This window comes from Juglans regia, chromosome 4 (genome assembly GCF_001411555.2).
Source record: "Juglans regia cultivar Chandler chromosome 4, Walnut 2.0, whole genome shotgun sequence".
NCBI lineage: Eukaryota > Viridiplantae > Streptophyta > Magnoliopsida > Fagales > Juglandaceae > Juglans > Juglans regia.
Window position 1 is genome coordinate 34,411,337 of NC_049904.1, and position 18,944 is coordinate 34,430,280.

The 18,944-nt window shown below is 36.0% G+C and overlaps 1 protein-coding gene across 4 annotated transcripts; it reads right to left on the reverse strand.

Annotated features, from left to right (window-relative positions):
- Nucleotides 1-8,179: 8,179 nt before the first annotated feature.
- On the reverse strand, nucleotides 8,180-17,565 carry LOC109005156 (serine/threonine-protein kinase CTR1). 4 transcript variants are annotated; one of them, XR_001998411.2, is made up of 16 exons: nucleotides 16,839-17,565; nucleotides 15,920-16,221; nucleotides 15,681-15,825; nucleotides 15,413-15,516; nucleotides 14,066-14,274; nucleotides 12,394-12,828; nucleotides 12,217-12,257; nucleotides 11,267-11,335; nucleotides 11,067-11,167; nucleotides 10,891-10,975; nucleotides 10,690-10,788; nucleotides 10,162-10,230; nucleotides 9,918-10,049; nucleotides 9,344-9,438; nucleotides 9,061-9,260; nucleotides 8,180-8,452 (listed from the first exon to the last, which is right to left on the reverse strand). XR_001998411.2 is itself a non-coding variant. In XM_018983959.2 (15 exons), the coding sequence occupies exons 1-15, from the start codon at nucleotides 17,430-17,432 to the stop codon at nucleotides 9,164-9,166; spliced, it is 2,577 nt and encodes an 858-aa protein (XP_018839504.2). In that variant the 5' UTR covers nucleotides 17,433-17,565; the 3' UTR covers nucleotides 8,180-9,163. The 4 variants fall into 4 exon arrangements, 1 of the variants encoding a protein (XP_018839504.2); XR_001998412.2 differs by having other exon boundaries at nucleotides 8,180-8,978; XR_001998413.2 differs by having other exon boundaries at nucleotides 8,180-8,987.
- Nucleotides 17,566-18,944: the final 1,379 nt, after the last annotated feature.

The window sequence follows — 18,944 nt, forward strand, 5'->3', positions numbered from 1 at the left end:
GAAGGAAGGGATGAGGCAAGCCCATGGAAACACGGTACTGCGCCCCTAGTCTTCTCATCGCCGAAAGCTCGGGAGTCGATACAAATAGTTGGGGTGCTTAACCAAGGTGAATTGTCCCGTTGGATTGTAGATAAAGTTTAAAGCGCGTAGTCGTTGCCCGCAACTACCATGTTTCGACAGCAACAGAGATCCGGGGTGCCCACATGCATGTTAATTCCAAGAAATCAATTTTGATGAATACAAACTTGGATGTCTAAGCAGGTGCCTAAATGGGGTTGGGCGGCCCGTGTTTCGCGCTACAAGAATCAGCTTTTTAAGTAAAACTCGAATTCACATAAATTTAAAAAATAGACAAACCAGTGCATTTTAGCTGTTGCGTGCAAATTTTACTCCGCTAAAATTGTCTCTGATTGCTATGTCTCTTCTTCCTTAACTTCCTTTTATCTTCATGTCTCTCTTTTATTCAGATATACGCTTTTGAATGCATGCTTGTCATTCTTTCTTTTTCTTTTTTTTCTTTCCATCTTTATTCTTTTTTTTTTTTAGTCCATGTCAAGGAGGGGACCCCATCATTGGGTTGGCAGAGGTCTTAGTTGCAACTAGGGCTGTAAATTTTTCGGTCAAGACCGGCCAAACCGATCGGACCGAAATTTTCGATTCGGACCGAAGTCTGGATCGATCGGTCTCGGTCCCAAAATATGTAGACCAATGAAATTCGGTCTGGTCCTAGGGTCTACAAATTTTGGACCAGACCTATATATTTTTAAAAATTTCATATATTATTTTTATATAGTAATTATATAAGTTAATGATGTGATTTTTATCTAATCTATTAGCATTGACCATATAAAATATTAAATAATATATATTATCAATTAATAATATATCATTATATGTATATAGACAATAGTCACAATAGTAATTATTCATGAAGAAATATTAGTTCCATAATTATTTTTTATTCTATTCATATGAACTAATATATATTACGTAAAAAATACATTATACACTACTACTAAATTATTAATCAGGCCAGCCACCCATTACTGATTTTATAAAAATATTTATTTCTTATAACTACCAATTCATGCAATTTTTCTTAAAAAAATATATAATACATAATTAAAGACTTATATATACAAAGAATATCGCCAACACAACAAATAATTATAAATATAAAATCACCAACACTGCAACACAGATTTTCAATATCTATGTGCATGCATGAATCATGATGATGCATCAATGCATCATTAAAACTTAAAAGACTTTGGGTTGGAAGAATTCTTGCATGTTTTTGGGTCTCTTGATTAATCAGGCTTTAAGAATCTTCACATATGATGATGAATAGAGAAACAAGCAAGCATTTAAAAATGAATGATAACATATTACTAAAATAGTAAATACATTATAATTTATATATCATAGGTTCATACATATTCTATTATTTACACTTGATTAAATATTTAAAATAACTATTTTTAAGATACCTAAGTTGCAAACAAACATTAGTAATATATGCTATCAATTAATCATATATGATATATTGTTGTGAAACTAAAGAGAGATAATAAAATATACAAGATAAAATTGACTCTTCAGGAGCTCAATATTATTCACTACTAATTTTTATTTTCTTTGCGTAGACTTGTAGTACACACTCATACTTAGTTCTTCGTTCGAGCGGGGTGTCGAGCAAACTTACGGGTTGATATTAGCTCAAGCAGTGTGTAGAGTGCCTATCAAGCAGTGTGTCGAGTGTAGGGCTGCAAACGGTCCGGTCCGGTCCGGTCCGACGATGGACCGAAAATTTTCGGTCCATTATTTTTCCGGACCCGACCGGACCAAACACCCAAAGGGACCGGACCGGACCAATAGCTATCGGTCCGGTCCAGTCGGTCCGCCCTCTTTTTTTTTTTAATAATTAATAAAAAAATTTATTTAAAATACTAAATTAAATTAAGTGACTTATTAATGTGGATTATGTAACAAACTTAATAAAAAAATATTTTATATGGTCAATGATAATAAATTAGATGAAAATTATATTATTAATTTATATAATTACTATATAATTAACTAATTGATATTATATATTTATTAATTCATAGAATATTAACAAGTGTTAATAGTATATTTAAAATTTTATATTGTTAATAGTGATAGGTTAAATGAAGATATATATAAAATATTTTTAATTTATAGAATATTAACAAGTATTAATAATATATTTAAAAATTTATATTGTTAATTGTATAATTATTATATATAAAATATATATAAATTTTTTTTTTTTAAATTTTTCATTCGGTCCGGTCCGGTCCGGTCCAGTCCGAAAAAACCGTGGACCGTGGACCAGACCGAATGATTTCGGTCCTCTAAAATATGGACCGGACCGGACCGGTCTAAGTCTCGGTCCGGTCCGGACCGAAACGGTCGGTCCGACCGGACCGTTAATCACCCCTAGTCGAGTGCCTATCAAGCAAACTCATAGGTTGATCTTAGCTCGAACGCCATATCAAGCGGAAGTCGAGCGAACTCACGGGTTGATATTTGCTTTAGCTCTAGATCGAGTGGAAGTCGAATGAACTCACGGGTTAGGGTTTCTACGGACGCTTGTTGAGTTGCGTGAAATGGCAAGCAACTCAAATTTGTTTTTAAAATTACTAGTGTTGAAACGACGTTGTTTTGCTTTATTTTCAAGCCAAACAGTGTCGTTTCAATACAAGTTAGAACATCTTTCACTCCCTCCTCCTCAGTTCTCTCTCACTCTCCCTCCTAAGTCCCAACTCCCGACTCTCTCAGAACGGCTAAAAAACCCTAGAGGCTAGAACTCCCAACACCTCTACTGCAGATTCCAATGCCTCCATTGCAGCTTCTAGCCGTGAACTCCCAATGCCTCCGCTACAAATCCATCTAGTTTTTATATGGTATAACCCGTGAGTTACTACTTCCTATTTACATTGGGAAAAAAATGGGAAAAAATGAAGTTGTTTAGGAAATATCAATTGATTTTTAATTCAAGTAATGGATAACCTCGTGTATGCTTTTAGAGTTGCATTATTGCATATATGAATATGGATTTGAGATCTTGTACGATTTATTGTGATTTGGTCTTTGTAATTTTTTTTATGTTTACATGTGTTTGATACTTTAATTATTGGTTATGACGAAGTCTATGGATACTTGTTTGTTGTTTGTTACTAATATGTTAATTGTTAAGTTGGTTATCTCAAATCTGATTATTTGTTACTGGCTTAGGTTTAGAAAAAAATTAGATTTGGACTTGTTTGATTATTTTTCTAGATGACCCTACAAAAGAAACGATTATGGGAGACCCTAGCACCAATGATGTTAATGAGTCGACACAAGAGTTTAGTGGCATTCATCCACTTCCACCCAGACCCAATGTAAGTAGTAGTACTAAAACGAGTGGTGGTAGATCTAGGTTAATGATTTGTGATCACTTTAAAAAAATATCAAAAAGTGATCCAGCTAAACCTAGGGCTGCATATAATTACTGTGGCACTTCGTATGCATATTATACAAAGACTAAAGGTACAAAATCCATGAAGTACCATATTGAGAAATAGTGTAAGAAATGTTCGTTTAATAAGAGGGATAAGTCTCAAACTACTTTAGGTTGGAAGGCGAAAGATGGAGGAAGTGGTAGTGGCCTAGTGGGGGATTTGTTCCCATAGCATTTAGTGTGGAGGCTTGCAGACAAGCCTTAGCAGAGATGTTGATTCTTGATGAATTGCCCTTTAGGTTTGTTGAAGGAGAGGGTTTCAAAATATTTATGCTTGTTGTTTGTCCTAAGTGGGTAGGGATTTCATCTCATGTCACGATTGCAAAGATTGTTTTAATGTATATTTGAGGGAAAAAAGTAAGTTAAAAATTGCTTTTCAATGGCAACGGATTTCCTTTACCCTGGATACATGGACATCCGTGCAAAAGCTCAATTATATGTATGTAACTACACACTTTATTGATGATGATTGAAATCTATACAAGAGGATTATTTATTTTTCTTTGGTTGAAAACCACAAGGGTGATATACTTGGTAAGGCCATAGAGGCGTGCTTGCATGAATGAGGGTGATCGAAAATACTTGCAATAACTGTTGATAATGCAAGTTATAATAACGAAACAATATATTATTTGAAAAAGAAAACCAAGCATCGGAGGGACACTATCTTGGGACATCAATTCTTGCATGTTCGGTGTTGTACCCACATATTGAATTTAATTTTCAATGAGGGGTTGAAAGAGTATGATGACTCTATTGCAAGGGTGAGAAGTGTTGTGAAATACGTGAAATTTTCCCCTTAAAAGTGGAGTACATTTAAGTCGTGTGTACAATTAGAAGACATTACATACAAAGTTCATATTTGCATGGATGTGCAAACTAGGTGGAACTCCACCTATCTTATGTTGGAGAGGGCGAAAAAATTTAGAAAAGCTTTCAAACGATTAGCGGAAGAAAATTCAAACTTCCTTACTAGTACGGGAGATAATGATAACGATGACGATTCCTGGATGAGGAGAACATCAAGGAAGTTAGGGTCTCCCAAGAATGATGATTGGGAGAAGGTAAAGTTGTTTGTAAGGTTTCTTCAAGTTTTTCATGATGCAACTTTACATTTCTCAGAAGGTGAATATGTAATTTGTAACTCTTTTTTTACAGAATTAGTTACAATTCAAGATGCGATTAACATGGGGTGTGAAGAAGGAAACCCCCTGGTGGGATTAATGGCAGCGAAGATGAGGAAATTTTTTTTATAAATATTAGGATAACATTGAAAATATGAATTTGTTATTGTATGTTGGGCTTGTTCTTGATCCTTGGTACAAGATGATATATATTGAATTTTCATTAGAATCAATATATGTCCATGAGCCAATAAAAACAGTTGATTTGAGTTGGATGGTGAAAGATGCTTTAACCCGGTATGATGCATATTTGAAAATGAAGAAGGAAACAGTTCTGGTCAACAACAACAGTGCACAAGTCCGCTACATGAAGATATAAATGCTACAATTAGTAGACTTGAGAATAGAAAGGCACAGAGATTGACCCTATTTAAGCAATGATTACAGTAAAAAAACTCTTTGGAAAGCAAGTCAAAGGTTGATAGATACTTATTTGATAGCTATGAGGAACAAGATGCAAGTTTCAACATTCTAAATTGGTGGAAAGTTAATTCAGTTAGATATCAGATACTTTCAAAAGTTGTACGTGATGTACTTGCAATACCGGTATCTACAGTGGCCTTTGAATCTGCATTTAGTATGCCGGGTCGTGTATTTGATCATTTCCGAAGTAGTTTATCTCTGATGATGGTTGAGGGCCTCATTTGTGCACAAAATTGGTTTCGCTTTTCTTCTACTCCAATCAGCCTTAAGACTTTAATGGATGAGGTAGAGGATTTTGTGAAGCAGCTGGATATAGGTATGTAACAATTATAAATTTACTTCATTTTATTATCTTTTATGATTTATATGTTATGTAAATTTATATAATTTGTTTTGTTTTATCTTTTATATATAGAACTTGTTGGGGAGGTTGAAAATTCTATGAAGGTGTTGAATACAATGTCTACACCCAATGCAGATGAATGAGGTGAGAAGAATATACTTTTATACTACTATACTAATTATTTTTGTTATTAAACTAAGACATTTAATATTTGTTTGTTATGTTTTTGCAGTAAATTTGTGAAGACTTGAAGTTTTGAACTTAGAGACTAAAGACTTGGAGTTTGAGTTTTTTTTTTTTTGTTATTGTTATTCAGTCATTTATAATTTGTAATTTCGACTTAGATGCATAGATTGTAATTTGTAAATTTTATTGTGTATTTTCCTTTTTTTTTTGATTTTGTAACCTTTTTTTTTTCTTTAATTTGGAGTTTGAATGATTAGGGTTTTTTAGTTTTATTAGTAATTTTTTCATTTTTTTTTATATTTTTCTTTTATTTATATTTTGGATGTTATTGAAATTTTGCATCTTCTTCTAATTTTTTTTTTCTATTTTTTTGTATGTTAAATTGTTAATAATAATTTAAGTTGAAAATAGTCTCAAAATCAAGACTTGGGGGCGAAAATTTGACTAATAAAATTAGTTGGGCTGAAACTAGAAAAGTAGCCCATTGGGGTAAGGGTTGGACCAACTGGACCGGATCGAACTGGACTGATTGGCAATAATCTAGCCTAGTCCATATGTCACTTCGGTCCGGTTCCCAAAATCCCCTAGGGACCAATCGGATCGGACCGAATTCACCCCAAGTTGCAAAGGTCGACGAGCCAATGGCCGAGGGTGTTAGCCGACGAGTCGCTGGACAACTTCATTGGCCAGAACTCCTCACCCAAACAACCTAGCAACTCCAAAACCACGGGGTAGGTCCCTTGGTCACGAGCTCTGCGCCCTGGCTTCCTCGGCCGTTGGCCTTCCTTTCGAATTGACTCGTCAGCCAAACGCACCCATGGTTTGCTCCTCCGCAACCACAACCATGCAACACCTTGGCCATGCCACTCCTCGTCCAGACTCCCTGCCCACGACCATGCACCACAACTCGTGACTCCCTACCCACGGACTCACCTTCATTGGCCATATTGCTCACCCATGACTCAATAGAACGCCTCACCCAAGCTGCCCAACAACTTGTTCGCTGGGCGCCACAAGCCACCTTGGTGCATAGTAATGTGCACCCCTTGTGCCCTGTGCATGCCACGCACAGTGGGGACGTGCATGGGCTTTGCACTATGCATTTAAGTGCACAGTATTTGCCCACCAGTTTATGTGCTCTGTGCAATTTGGACAACATGCACGTGCATGGCACTGTAAGTGCATAGTGCACTCAAAGTGCCAAGGCCGTGAGTAGTTACAGCTCAAGTGGCCGAGGAGTTTGGGCTCCCGGCTTTACACACTGGGTGTATAAAAAGCATTTAAGCGCATATGGAAAAACTTCTTCTACTCGTTTAGTGATTTTAATGCGTCGAAAAATCGTAATTCTCCCGCTTTCGGTGTAGAAAGGAAATCAGATCCCACAGATGGCGCCAACTGTTAATGTCAAAAATCGCACAACATTTCTGAAGGAAAGAAAAAGTCATTCCCGACCCGCTATGATGACTGGGCCTCGATCGATGTAGTCTAAAGCCCCCAGCGTGGTCCAGTGTAGCTGTGCGTACGTCCATGACAGTGAATGAAAAATAAATACTAAGAATGTAAAAGAGAAATGAATACATATTTACGTGGTTCAGCATAAAGCCTACGTCTACAAAGTTTTTGGGGGAGGGAATTTCTATTATGATAAGCTTATTTATAGTCTCTCATTGCCTCTCATTTTTCACTGTACAATGGAGATATCGAATATATTTGTCGGAGAATATATTCTCGCTGGAGCCCCTTTCCTTAGGTTGAAGAAAATGAAGAAGTTGAAAAACCCCCTTGGAGTTGTCTAGCCGCTTCATTTTATCTGTCTCCTCTTTTCGCATGCCCCTTGGGAGTTGTGAGAATTAACCACATTTTCCTTGTGTATCTGACATTTTCATCTCCTTTCTGCTTTTTTCTTTCCCTCTTATCCATTTCTAGCTTTTCTTCTTACATCCTCCCACTCATTGTCCCATTTTGCTCTCTCTCTCTCTCTCGTCTCTAAGTGGTAGCCTTTAGGTGTGCTGGGCCTGGTCTTGGACTTGAGATATTTTATCACCTTTACACTTGATCAAAATCAATCCCTTACCCCTAACGCAGCATCGTTTGTAAAGAAGACACCAATATTTGTTTTTCTTGAAACAAAAATAAATTAATGTAAAAGGTTACTTCAAAAAATTTATTGTATCTGAGTTTCGAGACTTGTATATAATTGGGAAATAATGGCATGATACCTTTAAAAAAACAAAAAAACATATCATATAATACAATAGAAATATTTCTTAATTGCTTGTTCGTATTAGATGGACTAATTTCGCTGAGAGATAGATGCAATAATGTCGTTTGTGTCTAGTTTTTTATAAATGTAATTATGTAAATGCCACAAACATCTATTGATTTATGTGTGTGTGTGTGTGTATTATTTCAAATTTGTTGGGCAATCTCGCAGCGTTGTTCGCATCCAAAAATATTAATTAGTACGTAGAAAGCCGCCAAGAAGCTAGTCAGTCAGTCAGGTTTACCCTTTGCTTAGTCGGAAGCTAACCAATTGACTGCATTTCACAATTGGTACAAGTAAATACATGTAAAGAAGCTCATCTGGTGTACAACGCCGGCAAAGTCGCTTCCCATCAACTAATTCTAACTCTTTACATACAAAATTATGAAAGTATTTGTACAGTTTTCCATTATGGCACAACAGAACGACCTTGCAAACAATATTATGTAGATGGCAGTTCCTTGCTTTGCGTAAAAAAATCGGGGTTCTCAATTACCAATTAGAAGACATGTACAACATTGATTCTGCAAACAATCAAAACAATACAATCCATCAGGAATTTAAAAAATGGCCATTAAGCATAAACAAAACTAAATGACAACCAGGATATACTCGCTGAACACCCAACCCACCCCCTACCCCGGGGGGGGAGGCAGAGGAAAATAACCGTTATCATATTGCCTTAAGACTGCCAACATTTACTATTCTTCTCAAGAAACAACTTTGAAATTCAAACCCCTACAACGTGCATATGCCATTCCTAGATTTCATTCAACATTGCAGCCACTGCCAGGTGGCTTCCACAGGTACGAGTACAACAAACAATTACCCATCTGCATGAGCCATTCCCAAATAAGATGTGTCACACATCACTTGAAGAGGAAACCTCAAGTTCAGGCAGTTCCTTGTAAGCTACACCGTTCCACTTCACTAATTGCCAAGAACTTCAGAGGCAAAAGAAAATGCAGACCTGGAATCTCACATAAAGTTGAAATTTTAAGGCTGCTTAAGATTCCAAGGCCTTCGGCCCCCTTTTCCGCCTGGTAATATCTATATATGCTACAAGGAGGTCAAAATCTTGGGCACCACTAAATATTGGAAACCAAAAGCTGAAGTTTTAGGTGCACCTGACCTGAGACTATATGAAGAGCTTGTATTGCCTCCTGGCAGACATCAAAAGTCAAAAGAATGCTGTATTATGTGCATGAATAAGTCCTCTCACATCTTTTAACCCTTCAGGTACTTAATGGACCTGGTTGAGGCGTGGAAGGTTTAATCAATGGCCTCAAAGATTCCATGATACTGGAAAAGGATGGTCGTTTCCAGGGTTCACTGCAAAATCATTTATTAATGAAGAAAGCGAAGGAAAATAAATTGAAGCACTAAGCATATAGGAAGTAAAATGCTGAACTTACTTGGCCCAGGACGCCTCAATTATTGAAGCCACTTGAGGATTCAAATCACGTGGAATCTCGAGCCTTTTTCCCTTAAAGCCGACGGCTGCCACAACCTACAAAGCAGTATACATTAAGCCATGAATGATCAAACAAATGAGCTCAGGCAAACATCTTGCGAGTGAGTGCAGATTTAATTCATTTAATTGGAAAAAAATGCAAGAGGTAACACGAGTTATGCCACATGGTTGGTAGACCCAATGTGTGCTTTTATTTGATAACAAATTTATCCTCTGAAAAGATTTTTTAAAAACACATAATCAAAGATTTTACTAAAAAAACAACAGGCATAACGCAAGAGAAACACCTAATTAGAAATAGAAAAAGAGACGAAAATCATGGAAATCGAGCCCATTAAAATCTACAGAAGCTGTCCAAAGGAATAGAGTATCACAGCCAACCTCCTTAATATCGAGTTTAGGGACAGATTATTTATAGATACATCTGATTCGGAAGTACAGAAACTATAGCTTAATATAGACTTCCACGAATTCACTTTCCACAATCTATCTCGTCAACAACACACATTACGGACCTGTGCTGGATTCAAATTACTCCATGGCTGCTGCAATGTTGAAAGCTCCCATAAGATTACACCAAAGCTGTAAACATCTGATTTTTCATTTGATGGCTCATCACGAAGAACCTCTGGGGCCATCCACTCAGGCTAGTAACACAGAATAAGGATCGTTACACTTTAAATATTACAGCCATATGGCTTATGCGACTTTATAATAATAATCAGCTAAAGTATGGTTGTCAAGTTCAATAGAACTTACAGTACCAGCGGCTGACTTCGATGACAAAAACGTGTTTGCCTTTAGTCGGGAGAGACCAAAATCGCAAACCTAACCAAAAAGAATCGTACAAACAACATGAGGAAAAAGTGGAAAGTGGAAGCAACAAAGACAAAAACTTCTCTGCAAACTGTGGCTCTAAATCTAAAAGATAGAAGGCAGGGATGGTAACCAAAGACTACACTGATAACCAATATCAACAAACAGTAATATAGAACCGAGCAGATAACAAGTTTATTGATAAGTCAATCAATTTTATTAAAATACAAGGTGTATATACGAGAAAACACCCAAACTAGAAAAGAGAGTGTAAACAGGAAGACATAAAATAGCAGATAACAGGTATGGCTCTGAAGATTCTGCATCTCATTCATACAAGCTCGTATCAACAAAAAATGACTCGAAGCCAAAGGAAAACAAGAGAATTAAAGTTATATTTCCAAGCTGATTAATCATTAGTGCAAAGATTAGCAATCTAAATTGGTAAGCTTCAATACTTTTCACTCCTACCTTTACTGTGTACTTTTTGTCAACTAGAAGATTGGGTGATTTTAAATCTCGATGAACAATCGGAGGGTTGCTTTTATGAAGATAATTCATTCCTTTTGCCTGTATTTGACAGAATACCGAGGATTATCATGAGCTTAATGAGATAACAGAAGAATATACAGAACTTCAGAACAGCAAATGCAAATCTTTGGAAATGCCTACCACATCATAAGCCATGCTCAACCGACGCCTCTCATCCAACATCTCTCTAGCCCCAGGCTTATGCAAAAGTCTATACAAGCTACCTCTGCAATTTAAAGCCAATATTTTAGTTCATTGAACAATCGATGCCTTTTAACCAAACTTTACATTGCATCCTCTCTCTCTCTTCAAAAAACCTTGATAGATATTCTGTGACTATGGATAAGTTTGGGCGCTGAATGACCGCACCCATAAAAAGAACAATATTCGGATGCCGTAGGCGTTTCATTATTGCAACCTAACAAACAAAAGAAGAGAATTCATATCTCAAATCAAGGCTAATAATGCAATTCTCAATATTAGAGCAAAATCTGTTCAAATTTTTAGCAGCACATACCTCCCTCAAAAATTCTTTGTATCGTTCAGCATGAAAGTCTTGTTCCATGAGAATCTTCACAGCAACTTCCTGGAATGTAGAATTTGATGTAATGCATATGATTGGATAATAACTATCTAATTTAAAACCCTATTTATCGACCAAAGTTATACAGGAAACACAATACAAAATGGATCAAATATCGATTATTAGCTTAAAATGGAACTTCAAGAAAATACTGAAAGCAGAGTCCATGTCAAAAGTTAAAACCCCAAACATGAAAAAACTGAAATAGGACGTTCGACATGCAAAAGAAGATGCAATCTTCACCATCAAACCAAACCATAAGCCTATACAACATCAGGATGTGCCACCCAGCAAAAGTAGATGCATAGCCAATATATATAGTGAAATACTGTTAACTCCAAAAGTTAGTAACTTATGACAGATCATGTGGCCTAATGATACAACTACAAATCTGAGCATAACGGTGCAGATTATTGTCAACAAAATGTAGACATAGAAACAAAATTATACAACAAATAACCCAAACCATCATGGCATTCAGCTCATTTATTTCTTAATAAGTCCTCGCCTAAATTAATAATATTCATTAATAAAATAAAAATCCTGAAACTTTCAGAATTTTTCTGAATCAATTGAACAGCCATGCATGTATCTAGAAGTTTTCACTTCCATACACAAATGGTTCTTCATTGAAATAATATCTTGATCCTCAACCGGACCTCTAAACCCCAAAAGTCAACATAATTTTTCTCTTCTCTGTAAATAATAATTTTATTGATGATAGAAAGAAGGCATAGTCAACATAAATTAAACATTTGACTTGCAAACACAGAAGATATTGTAGGACAGAAATAAGCCTTGAGATCAACTTTATTTAAGGTAAACCAGTCTTTGCATCTCTAGATTTTACATAAAAGATAATAATGAAAGGATAATTTGCTTACCGAGCCATTCCAATCAGCACGATGGACAGTTCCAAAAGAACCTGAAAACCAAGTTTATCTAAGTGCTGTTTGTGCAAAATTATTAAAATGAAATGGGATGGCCATATGGCCTCTCTATGCATTAGAGAATTAATTTTTTGTACTTGAGATTGTCTTTAAATGAGGTCAGGAAAATACCTGCTCCAATTCTCTCTTTTAGAACAAGAGCACTCCATGGTATGTTGAAATCCTCTATATCAAGAGAAGGCTCTGCACTTTTACCAGGAACGAGCTGACCTCCCTCAATGAACCTCGAATCCTTAACAGCATCCAGCCTTGAATTAGACAATACAAAAAGTGGTTGAACTTCTCTCCGCCCAATTGGTGGAACATGTTTAAGATGGGCTGTATCTTTGACCATGGTAGTCGAGTGTGTAATATTCTGAGCAGGATTACAAGATTTGAACAGTTCAGAATCTTGATCCTGGGCACTTGGCTGAGCAGGGTGCAGTGTAAAACGAGAAGTTTCATGATCATCACTCGTTATTAGCATATTCTCGTTCCCGTCAGTGTACTTCACATCATGCTGCTTGGGACGCATGGAAACCCCAGGATCTTCATCGACAGCAGTTCCTATGATGATAAAGGGCAATTGGTTGTGAAATGGCATCATTAAACAAGATCAACCAAAATACAAGATCAATTATGGAAACTTAACTACAATATAGTAATTGTCAAAGTTATATATAAGAAAACATAATCAAGAAATAGAACTTAAAAAATAAGCTATAACATGCAACTCAATAATAAACAATCCTCTTTCCACAGTTGAAATGCAGGAAAAGCGTAGAATTGTCAAAGAATGCGGCTGAGTAACACAAAGGCCTGCATTGTCCATCTACGGTAAATGAGCAAAGATCTTAAACTTATATCTTATGTACAGATGCCACCGTGCTCATTTACATTCATTGGACTTCAGAAGCTAAATTTTTAACAAGAAGTTACAAGTATTTCAGAACATTATTGATATCAATAGAGTGAGAATCAATTAACCTTATGGAAACACCAAACTAATGTAAATTAATAGTGGACAATTGCTTAAGTAAGTATTATGGTCATTACAAGGTTACTACAAACTCTATAATATATATATATATATTTATATGTGCAGTGAGCCAGCAGACACTCTCCAATAACCCATATCTGGAGCTCAAATTTGAGTTCCCTAACAACCATCAACTTAGGCTCATAAGCTATCCAGCACGAATGTCAATGCAAGTTGACATCAGGGTTGATTATCAGCACACTTACACCAGAAACCTAAAAGTTTTCTTCCATGCCTCTCATCCTATAAATAAATGGCCGTAAGAAACCAAAATCTGAAGATAAATTATATACAATCTTCAAATGTAAGCACATGATATGCAGTTGTGATGTATGTGCCTTCCATATGGCATATGACCTCATACAGTTAATCGTTCCATTTCAAACTTTACTGCCCCTAACATACACACGTTATAAATCATGGTAAAAGGTTGAGCAGAACAGCTGGATATCAAATCTAATAATACAACCTAGATGCTAACTTGAAAATGACCTATCAAGGGTTCAATTCTTCCTACCAAGTATATAGACAACTAAAGCATATATGAACAGCCACAATATTCTTAAATATTAGCAGATCATTATAGGCAATAAACAAGTCTCTATAAAATATACCAAATCCAAAGAAAAGTAGCTAGAATACAACTATATGAGTGTGTGCTTATATACATATATATATTTTATTGGTAAGAAAAATTAAGAAATAAATATAAATATATACACACACACACACTCATATTTAATTTGGTGTTTTGAGAACCTCCACCTGTGGATGGATCATCAAATTCAATATTGAGTGATTGGCAGTCTGAGAAAAACTGCTTGGCCAGTGACCTGAAATCAATGGTATGTTCAACTGGTTTAAGTCGTGGAAAGCGCAATGGCGAAGAAATTGAGATGGAAGAAGGACCGTTGAGCAAGGAATCTGGCTCGCATAAGTAGCCTGGCTTCCCAATCAAATCAACCAGATATTCCCTGAAATATAAAAAGATATGCCTCATGAGGCCTCGTAAAATAGATTGCACATGCGTGCAGATATAATAAATACCTGTATAATATATATAAAGAATATTGTATATATTATTATACGGCTAGGAAAGTAAAAATATAGATTTCAATGAGTAATGGACCAATAAGAAAGGTATAATATTATAAATCCATGGCATCAAATAACTAAACAAAAGGGTTAAATCCTAAAGTGGTCTCTGTCCTTTGCTTTAAAATAAAATTACTCCTTGGGCTTTTCAACTGAACTTTTCACTCTTTATGCTTTTAAGATTGATCAAATTGGTCCCTCTGTTAAAGTTACATTTGTAAACCATTCGACATTTGATGTGGCAAGCCCCCCAAGAAAAAATTAAAATAATATAAATTTTCTAAAATCATTAAAATACATACATATATATATAATTTAGAGTATTTTTATTAAAAAGTTTTTACTTTTTTTTCTGCCATGTGGCATGCCACATCACCATGTCTGGCGGTTGGTTTACAAACAGAATTTTGATATAGGAACCAATTTGATCAAGTCTTAAAATGAGAAGTAAAAAGTTTAAGAGAAATGATATTTGCAGTCGTGGAATATGCAAGCGCCACGCAATCCCTTTGAAAAAAGTGAGTAAATATGGGACCTACATAATAAAAAACTAATTTTTTAATAGTAAACCCCACTATTTTTCAGAAAATTTGCGTAGCACTTGCATACTCCACAACTATATCTAGGATTACTCAAAGTTTAATTAAAAACACAGAGGAATTTTTTTTTATAGGTAATCAAGAAGTTTTATTCATAGAATGAACACAGAGGAATTTGATTTTAAGGAAAAACAAAAGGACCAATTGAGTATTTAACCATAAACAAAAACACATAACTTAAACCAGGCCAAGTGTGTCTTTTCTTTAGGGGGTGGGGAGAGGAGATGTTTTCCACCATACTCAAAATCTAATTCTCCAAACACTGAAGTACGACAACACCGCATAAATAATCTTAGCACAATAGCACCTTTAAATAATTTCAAAACATTTTTTGAATAAATAATTTCAAAAAATGGATCATAGGTATTTTAACCCTTTTTATAATATGATCAAGTAACGTGATACAGACAAAGCATACCTGTCGAGCCCAAAACGAACAAGACAAGAGGAAGCATCATCTCTTGTGCAGTATTTACAGCCCTTGGCTATTCGACATGGTAGATCAATTGCGTCAGCTAGCACCTGCAGAATCGTATTAAAAAAATCCTTTCATATAATAATAAAAAAAAGACCCCAAAAGTCCTCAGAGAAAATATACACAAAGTAACCAGAGGGAAGAAAAAGATATTTTAAATTAAATGAAGATACATAAAAAATTGAATAAATGATATAGGTTTGATCCTTACTTTAAACAATATAGCACGATGTCTGCAGAGGCCGACAGATAGGCTACCTATTGGAATGACAACAGATCCCAAGCAATCCTTTAAATCATTAGTGCACTCTTTCCATATGGGGAAAAAATCATTTTCTCCTGTGGAGGCTGAACCCCTTGTAACAGCAATAAAGAATTTTGGTTACAAAAGTATGATAGGAAGAGTTCTTCTGGGAATTTATTGATAGAAAGTGTGATCAGAAAACTCACCCCATGCGGTTGCAGACGAGCTTTGCAAGCTGATCGACAACCTCTTTGGTGGTTATGCAGCTACAAGAAATGCTGAGAACCCTATTTTGGAGTTCCTTTAAGCTTGTATCACTACGTCGATCAATCAAAACCACTTCAATTGATGAATCAGTGGTTGAGTCAACAGACTTTAGTGATTCAATTGATGGAATACGACCCCTCTCTTGAAGATCAGTGCAAACAGTCCACACATATGGATCCATCCCATGAATCAAATAAAACCCATCAGGGACTTTGTCAAAGTATGACAGGCAGCCATTCACCTGATGCAGATTAGATTAATAAAACAATCTGTTAAGTATTAGATACACGCATCCTTGCCCTCATTTGGTTGCAGATAAATATAGAAAAAAGAAAATGGAACTTAGAAGCTTGTTTTTAACCCTAAGATCCCGAAACTCAACTCAACTAGAGCAAGCAGATTTATAGGTTCATTCCATATAGATTGATATAATCTATATTATTATTTTCCAACGAGCTTTGGTTCAAATGGCACCTCTTCCCCTTGTGAGAACAATATGGATGATGAAGACCTATGATGAAGATTTAACAACACGAGGAACAATATTAGTTGTAAAATCCCAGGACGGGATTTATATAGAGCATTAAAGGTAAGCTAGCAATTACGGAACCACTGATCGCAAGTCATCAAAAAAATCCAACTCTAAAAAATAGGCATATCAATTACAACAAAATGCGCATACTCCTCAACAAGTCTACAGAAATCCCTAAGCATAAATTTCAGGAACTCTATGAACCAGAAAACTTACTCCCAAAACGAAAACGAAAACGAACCAGAGCAGATTATAGCTGAGAGATATTACAGCTGAGAAAAAACATAAACTATAGATAAGAAATATAAAAAAACGATAAACCATACCCAGAATCGATGAGACACGGCCTCGATCGAACTCGTCCTCGGGGCGGATTCGTCCGGCACAGGATCCAAGAAATTAGGATCCTCGACACAGGTCGCCTCTGACGAAAGCCTCAGTGCCAGAGCCAGTTGCAATTGGTAACTCTCCTCCGTCTGCTGCGCCCAGCTCTTCCCAGAGAACGACCCTCCTCCCGTGTTCCCCACCGCCTTCGCTCTCAATTCTCCGCCGCCGCCGCCCACTCTGAACAGCACGTCCTCCTGAAAGTAACCGAAGCCTTCGATCTCGTTCGCCACCGCAGCAGTAGACGGAGTCGGCGCGTAGTACTCCCCGGAGAGAGAGCTCTCTCCGAAGCTGCTACCGCTCGATTGCCTCTGCAGCCCGATCGACGAGTAGACGTTTCCGATCCGGTTCGCCCTGTGATCGCCAACTGCGTCCCAATCGAACCCCCTCTCCGCCTTCCCCTTGTTGTTGTTCTTGCCCTCTCCGGACAACGACTCGTAGAACGACGTCGTCGAAGCTCCGGGGACGGTGCCGAACTGGTCGTCGGGGACTTGGCTCAAGAGCGTGTAGTTCGATCTTCTAGCAGGCATGTCCATCGAGATATTTCAGACTCTGGCGCTCACAAAACCCTGGAATTAGAAACCCTGGAACCCGCCATTGCTGGAGAGGATGTAAAGGTTCTCTCTCTAGAATTTCGGTGTTTCTCTCTCTAGAATTCAATTGTCAGGATTGAGAAAATGAAAGCGGTGCGCTTTTATTTGGTGGCGTAACTGTAATATTCTTTTTGGGATTTTTGTTTTTTCAGAAGCATTAGAAACTATTTTGACAGTTCGGTGACGGTGCGTGCTGAAACCCCTATTGAAGCGCATCACTGTATGATTTGATTGTTCTGCATGCTTTGATTAAAAAATAAGTGAGTTGAGATGAAAATTAAATAAAATATTATTATTATTTTAAAATTTAAAAAAATTTAATTTTTATTATATTTTATATAAAAATTTTAAAAAATTATAATAATAAAATAAAATGAGATAAAAGAGTTTCAATAAATCTACCTGTGGGAATATCTTTTATCTACCCAATGACAAAATCAAATCGGAAAGAAATTATCTTGTCTTTAACCGGGATACACTCTAATTTTTTAGAGAAATATTTTAACTATAAATAAATATTTTCTATACATGTTAGCATTAAAAAAATAAAAAAAAATATTAGGTAGATCATAAAACATTGTAGTACTCCGAGTCGAGCATTGGATTACGATAACGAAATGAAAATTCTTAATGCATTATGATTATAATTATTTTGAATTAAAAATAACAATTATTATTTTGAAATACTTCATCTTCTATTATGAAATAGTGTTAAAGTCGAGTTTAATCATAAACATGAAACTTTATGAGAATAACTTGTTAACATAGACTTCAAGAGTTTATAGTAATTTATATTAAATAATATATTTCAATTATACAAGAATGTTTAATATAAAAAAAAAATAGCATTATTGTTTCAAAATATAAAATAGAAAAGTTGAGTATGAAATTATCGTTTGAAGGGCTTTGGTGAGCACTAGAATCATATCAGATACAATAGCTAAACTCCACCAACTAGGTATAATTTAATTTAATGTTATTCTAATTAATAGTGACATCGTAAATCAATGTATTTTTGTCCCCTTTCTGTCCTACTCCGTCTTTCGCTTTCGTATTCGATAATTCCATTGATTATGAAGTAGATTATATACATTATAGGCAGTTCCAAAGCAAGGAAGGATCTTCTAACAGATATCAAGCAAGCTTTATTGCTCGTGCCCACCTTCATTGTACTATTAACTATATAAAAAAAGAGCTAGTAGTTCCTCTGATCAAATGCCAATGTTCGTTGTGCCCCATAGGAAATGAAATATATCTCTAAATATATATATATATATAAGCATATACATTTTCCTAACTCACAGTGGTTGGTTTGGCTTGGATAGACGACAAAAATTCTCCACGAGTGGGAGCCGTGTTGCAGCTCAGACGAAACATATGGTATTTAAAACCTCCCCTGGAGCAAGAAAAATCATTATTGAGGAGGCCGATAGATTCTGAGCTCTGATGGAGAAT